We start from the raw sequence: 14709 nt of genomic DNA on the forward strand, positions 1-14709 counted from the left end.
ACCTCCAAAAGTATGTAGCCCACTTCGGCTACCAGAACCCCCCTCTCCCAGAACACCTCGTTAAATTATTAAAAGCAGTAGGGGTGTCCCAAAAACACTTTTACACGCTGGAACAGAAGACTGTCCAGATAGGGGCCGATATTCTGAGTATTACGACCCCACCCTGGTGGGACATCTTTGAGAATATAGAGGTCCCCTCCTGGATTCGTCTGGCATCACACGTGCTAGTAATCTGTCAGCTCGGGATCGTCCTCTACCTGGTTTGCGTCCAGTGTAGGAATAGGGGTCTCGAGGTAGTAGTTACAACACAAAGGGTATGGAAGGACCAGTATGCTCGGATAGACGAAACACCCGCGTGAGTTCGGGGACGCATCCCTTGCGAGTGATGGCAGCCTGTTTCATTATTTTAATAAAGATGGTCCCTTCCGTTTGTTGTTTTCAATAAAGTAAGTTTTCGTTTTGATGTTGTTTTGAATAAAGATTGTTCATCGTTGTGTTGTATAGTATGCGAAATACTGTTTCATCCCAAGTGGTGCAGGGGTATTTGGATCCCTCCGTGCTGGGATTGTTGTAATTTAACCTTGTTTTCTATCCGAATGCCTGCCATACAATGGGGTTCTCTCCAAGTAAGGAATTGTATATGTCGAGGGATTAGGGATAGGTAAATAAAGGGGAGGGTTGTTTGCGACGGTCAGAAATTTTGCTCACCTTGCATGGACACTTCAAGCAAGTTTAAGTATCCACAGGGGGGAGTGAAGGGATTCGCAAAATTTCACATGTTCCCCCCCCCGAAGATTTATTGGAGTTATTAAAGAAACCCTGGTGTGACTGTGTTTTAAAAAATCCAGGGTCTTTCAAAATGGCTGCGGTCAGACACATGGCAGGTTTCGTGTTTCAGACAGGTTTCTTTAAACAATGCAGTTGCAGTCAAGCCCTGAGGCAAGCCATCAACATGGCCGGCCTACACATCAAAATTCGAGCAGGAGAAATCCCAGGACAAAAGGTGAACCATCAAGGTACATTCGGAACAATGGAAAACAGTTATGGAACAGATCAGTACAGGAACCGGCCATTATGTAAATGGGCCAGAGATTGAGGTCCTTTGTCTTAAAGCAGTTATGGAACTCATCAATACAGGAACCGGCCATCATGTAAATGGGCCAGAGCCTTTGTCTTACGTTTTCGTGCTTAAATCGAACAATGAAGCAAGCTGATGAGGTACGAAAAACAAACCTGTTACCAGGAGGGTATAACTGGGAGCTTCCCAGTATCTCTCTCTCTCTCTTCGCCTCCTGGCTCGGGGTCCTGCTGCCTGCTAGCAGCTAAGAAGGAAGGCCATCCAGTAAACCTCGCAAACACCTGTCGACGGCAGCAGCAGGGCATCAGAGGCCAGGCCTTTTCATCGGTTTTACCGGTGAGCATTAATTTTCTGGCCACCACAAGACAACCTAGCATAGGCGTAAGGGTGGGGGTTAAAGGGGATTGCTAAACTTGTGATTTTAGAATTTTCCCTCGATGTGTCCGTTTCTTCCACCCCGTTAAGTGTAAGACTGTATTGTATCTATAGCGATTTCTTTATCTTCTGTATAATACTGTTTACCTTGTAGTTTTTAGTTTTCTTATTAATAAACATTGGTTTTCCTTGTACCAATCCACTGGTCTGTTCGTCTGTCTTTTGTTACCGCCCGATAAGTCCTCAGCTCAGAATCAGGAAGGGGAAAGCGATTCGCAACCGCACTGCGGGCAGGGCAGCTCAGGAAAAACATAACTGGCTGACCTATAATAAGCCCGAGAAACAGTAAAAAAAAACCCTTACAGAACATGCACCAGTGAGGTTAGGCTAGCTGTACACAATGGGCGCTGCAGCTTCCTCCAAACCACTGTACAAGAACACATGTGCAGCAGTGCTTATAGTTTCAAAGGAAGCTAGAGCACCTAGGGTTCGGAGACAATAATGTATCTCAGGAGGTCAGCCTTGCATCAGCTCAAGTTTAACAACAAACTGAAGACAAAAAAGAAAATTGATACTGCAAGCTTTTTCTAGTGCTGAGGTCAACAGCACACCATATAAATACTATCCTAAAGACTTATAAAACACACTAGACACACCATGTTGTAAGGGGCAATTGCAATTAGAGGAATCCTGCACTCCATCATCTAAACTACATTTTAACCTGATGCTTGAAATAAAGCAGTTGGGGAAAAGGCACAAAGCTCTTGTCGTATTTTAACCACTTTCGGTGTGTTAATGCTTGCAAAGAAAAATTATATTGTACTCAGCCATGATACAGAATTGCACTAGAACAATGTTGGAAATTTTTTTTTAAAAAAAACATCCAGCAAAACATGTTTACCCACTTGATTAATGCATTAAGTTCCTCAATTTCTTCCCTGAGACGTTTTGCTTCATCCTGCATCTGTGTCCTCTCCTGCTGTAGTTTTGCTATGTATTCCACAGTTTTCTGCAGTGTGGCTGCATTGCTAATCTACAAAACGGATTCAAAAGCATCTGGTTAAAGTACAAGCTGGATTAATACCAGTCCTGAGAACTGTGTAATTATAATTTTTTTTATCCAATCAGAATCTCTTTTTCCTTCAGTCTTCCCCTCCTTCCAGTTTCATTTTCTCCGTTTAACACATTTTCCTAATTTTTGCCCCCTTGCTTGCACTTCCTTTGTTTCAATATCAATGCTCTTTATCTTCATCCTGATATCAACTGTTTTGCTCATTCCCATAATCTCTTGGTGCCTAATCACTTTCCAGTTATATTTCCATAACTCTGTACGGTGAAAGACATTGCCTTTGGACCAAATCCAGCCTGCAGTTACTTTCTTCTGTTTGCATACAGAGCTGATCAAATGCCCAGACTTTATGGGTTAGAAAAGCCAAGTCATGATTTGTGCAGTTGGACCAATGAGGGATCGGCACTTTTGCACTAATCATGAAGCAGTTTCCAGGCCTGAAGTTTAAATAGGCTGAAAGAGCTTCCACTTTTACAACTGTGGGTAAACAAAAAAGCAGCAAGGAGCAGATGTTTACAGACCAGACCAGGAAGAGCAAAGCAGTAAGTGGGATACAGAGACTTGGGATGAGTGGGTAGACCTTTACTGCACAGTTGGGCTTGGATTTTCTTTTGTCATACAGCCAGTTGGATTCCTAGCATCGAAGGGGAAGGAGCTGGGATTTCTAGTGTGGTAAGGAGGGAAGGGGTGGGGGGTGGCGGTTCAGCACCTGCGATTCCTATGTGGGGACTCATTGGTTGTGCCATGTGGCTCTGGCTTCCTGCTCCAAAAACAATTGGACACCTCTGCCATAATCCACAAACTTGATCAACTGGCAAAAAAATTCAGATTCTCTGGGATTGTAATAGTTACAATCTGAACATTCTATTGTATCTACTGCAAGTTCTAATCATTGAAAATAAAGTTAGTACAATGTTCAAATTTACAAAATTTATAAATTTACTAAATGTCAGTCAGAAGCATATGGGCCAAAAATTGCCATATAATTTCAATAAAGGCATCTGACAGGATAAATAAAATGTCTTGAAAAATTGAGTATTTAATTGCTGTATTGAATGAATTAACCAACTGCAATGGTTCACAAAATTGCTGCTTGCAGTACAATATAATCTTTTTGGATCAGTTAGCAGAATACTTGCCTCTGAATCAGAAGGTTACGGATTTAAGCCGTACTTCATGATTTGAGCACACAATCTAGGCTCTAGTGCAGTACTGAGGGACTTTCTGCCTGTTCCTGTGATTCAGGTAAGTTTTAAAGATCTTAAGCCACTATTCAAAAAGCAGAGAGCACTCAGTGCCCTGGCCAACATTTTTGTCAACCGACAACAAAAACATTTCTAGCATACAACAGCTGACTTTATAGATAAGTTTAGTATCCTCCCCAGCAATATAAATTTTTTGATGTTCTTGTTGTCTTGCAAAGTTTTTATACATATATAGATGGGTTAGAAACAAAAATGGCAGCAGGAACCATTTCAGAAAGCAAATGCAGCAACGTGATTGGTTGAAACTGCCTTTTGGGTACATTTCTGTGGGATCACTGCCGATCTATATTTCATCAAATTAGTATGCTTAAGTTGCTTATTTGACCCAATGAAAATATTTTCACTCTACCCGTCCGGCTCTTAAGTTTTAAATTCCAATGATCCAGATTTGATCAGTTACTGAAATATTTACCATACACAAACTCTGGCTTTCAAACAATCATGTCTTATCTACAAACAAGCACCTGAAGAGAGATATGAAATTAGTCAACCAACCTACCGGTTTTGCATTAGACTGGGATTTTAAAGTGGTCACCAGACTGTGAAGAGTGTCAAAACCCATTTTGATGTTAAATCGCCTCTTCTGTTCTGCTGAAATATGGGTCATTCTCCGACTCTGTTGTAAAATATTAATAAAAAGATTATTTACTACAACTATATTATAACATATTCTCAGTCATTAGACAAAAAAAAAGCCATGGTCCACACTCCAGATCACTGGACCTACTGGAACTGCACACATATGGACATCACAGGACAGGATCGGGCTCACCTGTGATGTGCTAACTTTGCAAGAAAAGAGAAGAAAGCCTCCAGTGACAGAATACGTTAATTTGTGAACACGTGGCTATGGAATAGTAGGATTGAGAGTCTTGCCTGGAACGCATCAGGCACTGAAAAATGTACAGATGAAGGAGGTCATTTAGTCTATTAGCTTATCCATTCAGATTCTAGCTTTCGTGAATAATTCCAAAATTTTTGCCCTCACTACTCAAAAGCCCATCTAGGTAAGGATCGCTTTTTGTATGAAGCGTTTCTGGACATCGGTCCTGAATTTCTCTCTTATAAGTTTATATGCATGTCTCCTTGCTCTACCATCACAATGTAATTTTGTAACCTGGATTTTCCGACAAATATTCAGGCAGGTGCAGAAAACAAGCAATCCCGCTCTGCTAGAACTCTGCCCCATTTTCTGATACGAAGGACCATTCATTTGGGAGATTTAGTCTTGTACACCATGTTCAGGCATGCAAGACATCCAATGTAAAGTACACCCTTGAGAAATGGGCATCCATGGTTACTAGATGGCAGTAAGTATACGGCAGGTCACAGCAATATTAAAAGTAAGTAGATTTCGGCCATTTCTTAACTTTCTTCTTTTTTGTTTCATTTATCTGCTGGTACTTAAGACTGTCATGAGCCATTGTGCCAATTATTTATTTTTTGCCCCTACCACCAAACCCACACCAATGAGTTTCCCAATGCAAATTCCCCAACCTGATTTGTTTAGAAGAGGACCTGCAGCGGGATGCCAAGCAGGTCAGGATGTCACAAGAGATGCTCTGCACCCACCCACCAACACCAGCAGAGGTGAACAAATCATACTTTGCTAAATGATTATTGCAACTAGAGATCCTTCTTCCCAAAGGATGTTGCGACAACAGACCCGATAGCATAGTAAGACACGTTAAGGCCGGTCAGGGTCTGAGTCCGCAGAGAGACAAATGCAGAGCTGCGTCATCTACCACAAGGTCACTTGAAACCACCATGCAGCATATGGCTAAACACTACCAGTGACAGTAACGGCCCGCTGTGGCTAAAACATGGCTCCATTTCCATCTAGGCACAAAACTGGCCTATAGGGTTGGTGCCATGGAGCTGCACAGAGGACCACAGTGTATTTTAGTGCCTCATGTAGCACTACCTCCATTTTAGCAGCCAAGCAGGAGATCAGGTGCTGTAACTTGCCTACAGATGCACGTCTTCACCTTGGATTCTTTTCCCTTCATTTTTGCCTTTATCATCTTAGTTCCCTGTCTCTTCAATCTTGGCAAAGGCTGACAATGGGTTAAGAGGCCTTTTAAAGCTTTGAGAATTTCTGTTTCCCGATTGCAACACTCTCCCTTAATTGTATCCATCCCTTTAAATGTCACTTACACATAATTTTCAGCTGCAATCACCCGTCGGAATAGACACCAAGTTATGCTAATGAGCTGACCTAGGAAAATTAGGGACAAATAGCAGACGTCCATGTGTGTGCGTGGAGAAAGAAAAAAAAATCAAAAATTTGTTGTATTTTTAAAAAGTTACTTCTAGCAGTGCACCAATATGATAGAAAGAAGTTCCTATAAACCCTTCCTTCAGTGCAAACAACTTCATTTCAGTTAAGTAAGAAGGTGGACTAGTAGTGCCACATATTAAAATTCCAATGCAAGCTTGCAGGTGATTTCCCAAACATGGGTTTTCCAAAACAGGACTGCAGTTGTGAAGAGACACTAAGCAGAGGCCACGCATATTCATACAGGGAGAGGGATAAAGCAGCAGTTATCCTACATCTTTCATGCACCTCCTAGTAACCCATTTACAGAGCAGCTTCATAGAGGTCTGGAGGCAGCTCTGCAGCCTATCCCCCAAACTGAGGTACATGTAAGTTAAGGAGGGGAGACTTTTGGCTGAGAGGTACAAGAACAAAAGCTACTTCAAAAATTAGGGCAACAAGATTCAGAAAATCTGTTGTTACCTTAAATGCCATGACTGGTTGGTCTGATTTAGATTTTGTAGAGCTGTTTACGGGAGACTGTGGGCTTGGGATTCTCTCTGAAGCTGCTGGCGATCCTTGACCTGAATTCTGTCGCTCCCGGCCTGAAGAAAAATAGGTTAAAGCTAATTGTATATAAATTCCCTTAATTTATTTTGACAAATTACACAGAAATGTTAACATATTAAGCACTATGCCTTTAAAACTATTGTCCACTATTCATCAGTTAATGAGAACATTCAATAGTAACAATTGCTCAGCCATCAATACATGCTAAAGTCTAGGATAAAAAAAATTCAAGAGAACATTTTACAGAGGCTCGATCATATTAGCTTATGGCCAAATGTAGCCAATAAGAAGTGAAACATTTTACAAAAGGTGTTTGTATGACACAGGACATCTCTAACTGGAAGTACATGTTTAGATTTATTTGCTGCAGCTTCTTGAAAACTGCAGAACTCCTCGAAAGGAAGGAGAGAACTTGCATTAATATCATGCCTTTCATGACTTCAGGATGCCCCAAAGCGTTTTATAGGCAAAGTATTTTTTGAAGTGTAGTCACTGTGGAAAGTAGGGATGCTTAGCAGCCAATTTGCACACAGCAAGCTCCCACAAACAGCAATGAGACAAATAACCTGATAATCTCTTTTATTGATGTTGATCGAGGGATAAATATTGGACAGGGCACCGGGAGAACTCCCCTGCTCGTCTTTGAATGGTGCCATGGCATCTTTTATGCCCACCTGAGGGGGCCGATGGGGCCTCAGTTTAACTTCTCATCCAAGATGTTGGCTCCTCCAACAGTGCAGAACTCCTTCAGTGCTGGACTGAAGTGTCACGCTAGACCATTTGCTCGAGCCTCTAGCGTGGGACTTGAATCCATGACCATCCGACTCAGATGAGAATGTGCTATCACTAAGTCAAGGTTAACACGAGAACAAAAATCCCTTAAGCACACTAGCAATAGTTACAATATGTGGGTAATCACCTCTTTAAAAGTCTCAGCAACCATATTAAAAATATCATATAATTATCATATTATTCTCCCCCCGCCCAAACCAGGGAGCAATTCATATTGCAGTATGGCTCAGTGGAAATTAGCACCCCTTACATACATTGTATGTATAAGCTTCCATGCATAAGTCTAAACAGCGTCAGGATGCTACTCCACCATAGGGATGGGAAAGTGAGGATGGATTGCAGCCATTCCTGATCTTATCTTCAGCCAAAATTCACAAATGTGCCTCTTGTTGCGGATGTCCAAGTTTAGTAATCTGGAACAGGAATACTGGCAATATTCCAGGTGAGGGATTGCTTCCCACCACCACCACCCCCCCCCCCCCCGCCCCCTAGGACATTGAGACTAATTGTAGCACCCCCACTGGGATCTGCTGACTCAATCTGGCCAGGGTTCAAACTTGGGAATGTCTTGGTCTATAATGTTTATTGTCACACTGGGCAATGAATTTAGTCAGTGAGTCAGGGTGCTCACTGTTAGCTTGGTTTAATATAGATCATAAATGAATATAGGAATGTACAAGACTGGAAAAAACCACTGCAGTTGATCTGCTCATCCCAAATGGACACCAAATGGTCTTCTCTACTCCTGAAAATTGTATAGGGAAAAGTACCCAGATCATTAGAAAAAAATACATGGATATTACATAATTCTGTTGGAGTAAACATGTTCAATGCATAAATGCGGAATGAAATATTCCCTAAAATTTCACTGACTGACCAACAGTTTCTGAAAATGCCTGAACTCTCTCCAAAATAAATCACAAAAATAACTGAAAAAAATTCAAAACACAATTTTGGGTTCTGACTGCTTACTTGTAGGTGTGGGTGAAGGTGCCTGCTTGTTTGAGGTCAGAGGTGTGATTTGTTCAGCTTTGGACTGTAACCGGACTGCACTCTGGACTGTATTTGAAGCAAACAACTGCGATATGGCTGACTTAGCAGGTTGTGAGGTCTGCTGTGACGTACTCATCACTCCTGGTTGTTGCGCTGGGCCAACTAAAATACTGCCATGGAAATCTGTCACACCTGTGGCCTACAAGAAGACAAGACATTAAAATATGCTAAACTTTAAACATGTATATTGGTGAAGATCAATAATATTCTCTGAAAATCTGAAAACTTGAAACAGGCCAAGTTATAGCCAAATGTCCTATAAAGCAGATGTCTGCTCTGTATCCCTAAAGACCAGGCAGGCTAGGGCTAAAACAAGCCTCTGGCCAAGAGTTAAAAATATCCTATTCCAATACTTAAATTGTTCACAAATATTTACAAGATACACACATGATCCAAATACTACTACAACCTCTACCTAATTGATAGTTCTTCTGGATTAAATGATTAGCATCCATCAGTAAATCCTGCACTACATTATGTGCAAGGGCTTCTTTCTGTTTTGATGTTTACATACAGAGATTGACATGGTCCCATATCAATTATCACTTCTCTGCCTTTTGATTGGAGCCTATTTTTAAAACAAAGAAGAAAATCTTCTCAAAAGGTGCTTGTGCCCTCATTAGGTGTGGGACAGAAACAGGAGAAAAGCAGGTAAGTAAAGGGCCTTCACGTCAATCAACATCTGGAGAGGGAACTGATGAGTTAGTATGTCTGGTGTAGACCCTTCATCAGAACTAGCCTGACAAAAGGTCTATACTTGAAACTTCAACTCATCTGTTCATTCCACAGATGCTGAGTGACTCAAGTATGTCTGGCATTTGTGTTCTAGATTTTCAGCATCTGCAGTTTTTTGCTTTTTGTTTAAAGGGCTTTGAGTTTTCTTAAAACTGAGAAATAAAGTATAGATAAAATAGATTAGGTGGAAATTTTTAAAAAATAAAAGTGGGAGAAAGATTGGTAGTAGAGGGGGAGAAAAAGGAAAATGGGAACAACAGAATTGGTGTTCAAACAATTTTATTCAAAAAAAAATTAAATGTTTATTTTTGAAATTTAGAGTTAATATTCTGCTAATAAAGCTAGTTCTGGCATTTCAGTAGTTTTATTACAGTAATATTAGTGTCTATTTTAGCATCATGGCATGTGAGCTGACAACTTACAAAACTGTCCAGCCCAGAAGGATAGTTATTTCCCTTGCACTATAACAGTTCCATTTTAAAATAAATGCAAAAGATACATGAGAATTCTTGTTGTCCATAGAGATGCAGGCAGGGTGAAACCTTGGCTTAGCAGGCAAGAGGAAGCAGCAGAGGAACTGAGAAGTAGGCCATTCAGCCCCTCAAGTCTGTTCTGCCATTCAATCAGATCATAGCTGATCTGTATCTCGACTTAATTTTCCCACTCTTGATCCATATCCCTTGAATGGATAGTCTCAATCTTAGCAAGAAAGAAGTTCATGAGTTCCTCATACTTGTTGTTAGAGGTGAGGGTGGGGGGCAGCAGGGGAGAGGGATTTAGAAGAATGAGTGGGGGTCTCGTTGAAACATACAAGATTTTGAGAGGGCTCGACAGGGTAGATGCGGAGAGGCTGGTTCCCCTGGCTGGAGAGTCTAGAACTAGGGGGCATAATTTCAGGATAAGGGGTCGGCCATTTAGGATTGAGATGAGGAGGCATTTCTTCACTCAGAGTTGTGAATCTTTGGAATTCTCTACCCAAGGGCTGTGGATGCTCAGTCGTTGCGTCGTTCAAGGCGGAGATCGATAGATTTTTGGATTCTATGCAATCAAGGGACATGGGGATCAGGTGGGAAAGTTGAGGTAGAAGTTCAGCCATGATCTTATCGAATGGTGGAGCAGGCTTGAGGGGCTGTATAGCCTACTCCTGCTCCTATTTCCTATGTTCTTATGTTAAGGAGATGGTTGTTAGTGGAGAAAAGAAGCTTTGCTCTCCAGGACGATCCTAGTGTAGCGGGCAATTTTGGCAAAGAGTGAGTCACAATAGTGCTTAATGTAGTCCTGCCAGATTAGTGCTAAGTGGCTAAACAAGTTGTGCTCCAGATACATTCAAGCCCATTGGACTTGAGGGAACAAAAACAGATGCCAAACCAGGAGGGAAGGACCACAATGAGAGATAGAAGAAGTTTTGCTGCAGACAAGGACATCAAAAGGTGGAGGTGAGGAAATGGATGAGCAAAAGGATGGCTGCTGAAGTATTGTGAGGAATGGAAGGCCAAAGGCTAGACATTAAGGAGTGAAAAGTGTAGCTGTAAGTGGCTGGGAAACAGTTTTCTTCCCGCAGGGGTGAATTCATAAGGAAGTGGGGTTGCAAGGGAATAGAGGTGTGTGGAAGTGATCAGAGATAGCTGTGTCTGTGATACAGACCATGGAAAGAGAGGCTACAGGAGATGGTAAAGTTGAGGGGGTGACTGTAACCATTTGTAGGAAAATTTACATGGAGGGAGAACTTTAGGGAGGACAGTGAATTCTGAGGAAAGAGGGCAAGAGAAGCTGAGATTGAGATTGAAATCACTGGGGATGAGTCGTCGCTCAGTGCAGAGACTTAGGGAGGATATCTTGGGGAGAAACTCAGGGTGGGGCTAGGGGATGGTAGACGATGAGGATTTTAAAGGATTACAATTGCAATAAAGTGGAATATTTTTCTTTAGCTTTTAACATTTTTCTGGTCAGCAGCTTTCCTTCAAATAATATTCAAAAACAAGAACACACTTTCAAATGCTTTATTACAGAAAGGCTATATGTGTGTGTTTACACACTTCTTGTAGTTATGTCTTTTAGAAACTAGAATGTATATTAAGCTGGGAGGAGGGAGAAAAGACATTCAAAAACAAGAGAGAGAGAGAGAGAGAGAGAGAGAAATATGAAGATAGCAGAGGCAGATAAGAGAGAAACCATATTCTTCAGCTTACCATGTGCAACACCATGGGAACTCGACTAATATTAAATCATATCTGCATGCACTTCCATTCTAACACCTTGTAATTCTTTCTTGCTTCAGTGGTGGTACTATAATCTCTCAGCCTATTACAACAAACATAGCTAAAAGTCATATAATTTTCTCCAATTAACTGTGAACAAGCCCACAGGAGATGCACTAGCAATATATTAAAATTCTTGACTTTGTAATGCTGCAACACCCCCACTGATTTGAAATTAATGGGCAATTGTTGCAATTCAAGTCTAGTATAGATACCTTTTCAGGTTCAGTGGCATTAGTCGCTCAAAACATCTTACTTTTATAAAAAATTACTCACACTGTCCTATATCTACTTGCACAATAGCATAGCTTGGAGATGTGACAATATCATCCTTGTGATCTAGACAGGATACTCGATCTTTCATATTTACATTTTTTCCAATCGCCCCAATGGAGGACTGAGTTGGCCACAAGGTAAGATGAGGCTTGACACAAATCAGTCAGCTGCTTTATTCCACAAATGCAAGGAATCTTACAACACCAGGTTATAGTCCATCAATTTTATTTTAAAATCACAAGCTTTCGGAGATTATCCCCTTCGTCAGGTGAATGAGTGAAAGATTCTCAAATCGCATATCTTATATTAGGCTGGGACACCATCACACCAATCAAAAGGTGTCGTTGTTGTTCAAACGGGCCAGCCACAGAGAACAGTACGTCCCAGTACACTGAATATACATTGTGTCAGATTACACAGACAGAGAGAAAGAGACCCAAATGGCAGAGAGAGAGAGAGAGAGAGAGAGAATATTAAAAACCGATAATTTTTTTTCCTTGCTGGTGGGGTTACGTGTAGCGTGACGTGAACCCAAGATCCCAGTTGAGGCCGTCCTCATGGGTGCGGAACTTGGCTATCAACTTCTGCTCGACAATTTTGCGTTGTCGTGTGTCTCGAAGGCCGCCTTGGAGAACGCTTACCCGAAGATCGGTGGCTGAATGTCCTTGACTGCTAAAGTGTTCCCCGACTGGGAGGGAACCCTCCTGTCTGGCGATTGTTGCGTGGTGTCCGTTCATCCGTTGTCGCAGTGTCTGCATGGTCTCGCCAATGTACCATGCTCCGGGGCATCCTTTCCTGCAACGTATGAGGTAGACAACGTTGGCCGAGTCACAGGAGTATGAACCATGTACCTGGTGGGTGGTGTCCTCTCGTGTGATGGTGGTATCCGTGTCGATGATCTGGCATGTCTTGCAGAGGTTGCCGTGGCAGGGTTGTGTGGTGTCGTGGACGCTGTTCTCCTGAAAACTGGGTAATTTGCTGCGAACGATGGTCTGTTTGAGGTTGGGTGGCTGTTTGAAGGCGAGTAGTGGAGGCGTGGGGATGGCCTTAGCTAGGTATTCGTCGTCATCGATGACATGTTGAAGGCTGCGGAGAACATGGCGTAGTTTCTCCGCTCCGGGGACGTACTGGACGACGAAGGGCACTCTGTTAGTTGCGTCCCGCGTTTGTCTTCTGAGGAGGTCCATGCGATTCTTCGCTGTGGCCCATCGGAACTGTCGATCGACAAGTCGAGCGTCATATCCCGTTCTTACGAGGGCGTCTTTAAGCGTCTGTAGGTGTCCATCGCGTTCCTCCTCGTCTAAGCAGATCCTGTGTATTCATAGGGCCTGTCCATAGGGGATGGCCTCTTTGACGTGGTTGGGGTGGAAGCTGGAAAAGTGGAGCATCGTGAGGTTGTCCGTGGGCTTGCGGTAGAGTGAGGTGCTGAGGTGCCCGTCTTTGATGGAGATTTGTGTGTCCAAGAAAGAAACTGATTCTGAGGAGTAGTCCATGGTGAGTTTGATGGTGGGATGGAACTTGATGATGTTATTGTGTAGTCTCTTCAGTGATTCTTCGCCGTGGGTCCATAGGAAGAAAATGTTGTCGATGTATCTGGTGTATAGCGTTGGTTGGAGGTCCTGTGCAGTGAAGAAGTCGTGCTCGAACACAGTAAGGTGAACATACAAAAGTTGTAAGTTTCACTTACTTCCATCAGCACAACTTCCATGTATTAATATAATAATTACAAACATGCTATACTTCAGTAGGTTGTCTTGCCTGACTTTGAGCTAATTTTCTAACTGCTCCCTTGCCTGATTCATCCTTCTCACAGCACTATGTGGTGTGACTAACCCCAGTTTTCACAGCATGCTTTTTTTAGAAGCCTGATTCCACTGTCAGTTTTTTTAGTGAAAGTGACGACCCTTCTCCCCCAGAACAGAATCCACCAGCCTAATTTGACAATGACACCTGTTGAATTCAAACGAGTTGCGTTGTTGCAGGAACAACGAGTGTCAAGTGATCTTTCATTGTTTCCAGGACAGTGGTCCAGATGCCCATCTGAAATATAATCTACATCAACCAGCCAGCCTGACTGTCCTGTGAACTTAACCCTTCAAGAACTAAATTAAGCTTAACAGCATTTTTAGCATTTTCCCCTGTGCTGGTATATTAGGAAACATGACAGTAACTGCTAAGGATATTAACACCACCAATAATCCTACTTGTGGCAGAGGTGGTGCTGTAGCCTCTCAGCCTATTATGACAGTTTTCAGATGCTGTGAACACATCTAAAAGACAAACTATTTCCTCTGAGCAAGGCCAAGGGACAGTCATTAGTATATATTTTTTTTAAAATCATGTGGTAAATTTGGTTTCATTAGAAACTGAAAGTCTGCAAATTCCCCCACCTACGTGTAACACTGAGACAACCTATACTACGGGGTCAGTTTTTACGGTATTTTAGCCTTGGATTTCAGGGAAAATATAACTTTTATAACCTCAAGGTGTTTTGGGAAATCCAAAATCTTGTCCTTTCAAACATAATGAAACCACATGCTTCAAAGTACATAAAATTACCAACTGTTACACAATCACTTTTGTTTGACGTGCATACGTAGCTGCAATGATCCCACCTATGTGGCAAGAAATCAGCTAATGTGGTAAAACTGTTAGCAAGGTTCATTTTAAGGTAACCATATTTTAGTCCAGGAAACAGACAATAAATGTTAGTTTTGTTAGTAACAGATTTGAATAGATTTGAAACATTTATTACTTCTATCTCAGAGGCAGATACTTATTAAAAAAAAATCACTAATCTTTCACCAACTAAAAAAATTCTTTATAACACTTTAACGTCTGGATTAGTTTTAGAATTAAAAAAAATATTTTCCCAACAAGTATATCTATAGTATTCAAAATAGTTTTAACATAACCAAGCATCGAAATCCTAGTGAACAATGATGCAATAGAACTCATCAATCCATCCTGTCATAGTGCAT

General features: G+C 41.8%; 1 protein-coding gene across 1 annotated transcript in view; it reads right to left on the reverse strand.

Moving 5' to 3' along the window:
* Positions 1-14709, reverse strand: part of mlxip (MLX interacting protein) — an 84205-nt gene that overhangs the window by 18048 nt on the left and 51448 nt on the right. Inside the window, exons 11-14 of the mRNA XM_068005790.1 lie at positions 8379-8598; positions 6528-6649; positions 4287-4403; positions 2359-2486 (exon numbers count right to left, since the gene is read on the reverse strand). Of these exons, the coding sequence (XP_067861891.1) occupies positions 2359-2486; positions 4287-4403; positions 6528-6649; positions 8379-8598 (587 nt within the window). The remainder of the gene's footprint in view (positions 1-2358; positions 2487-4286; positions 4404-6527; positions 6650-8378; positions 8599-14709) is intronic.

This window comes from Heptranchias perlo, chromosome 25 (assembly GCF_035084215.1).
Source record: "Heptranchias perlo isolate sHepPer1 chromosome 25, sHepPer1.hap1, whole genome shotgun sequence".
NCBI classification, from domain to species: domain Eukaryota; kingdom Metazoa; phylum Chordata; class Chondrichthyes; order Hexanchiformes; family Hexanchidae; genus Heptranchias; species Heptranchias perlo.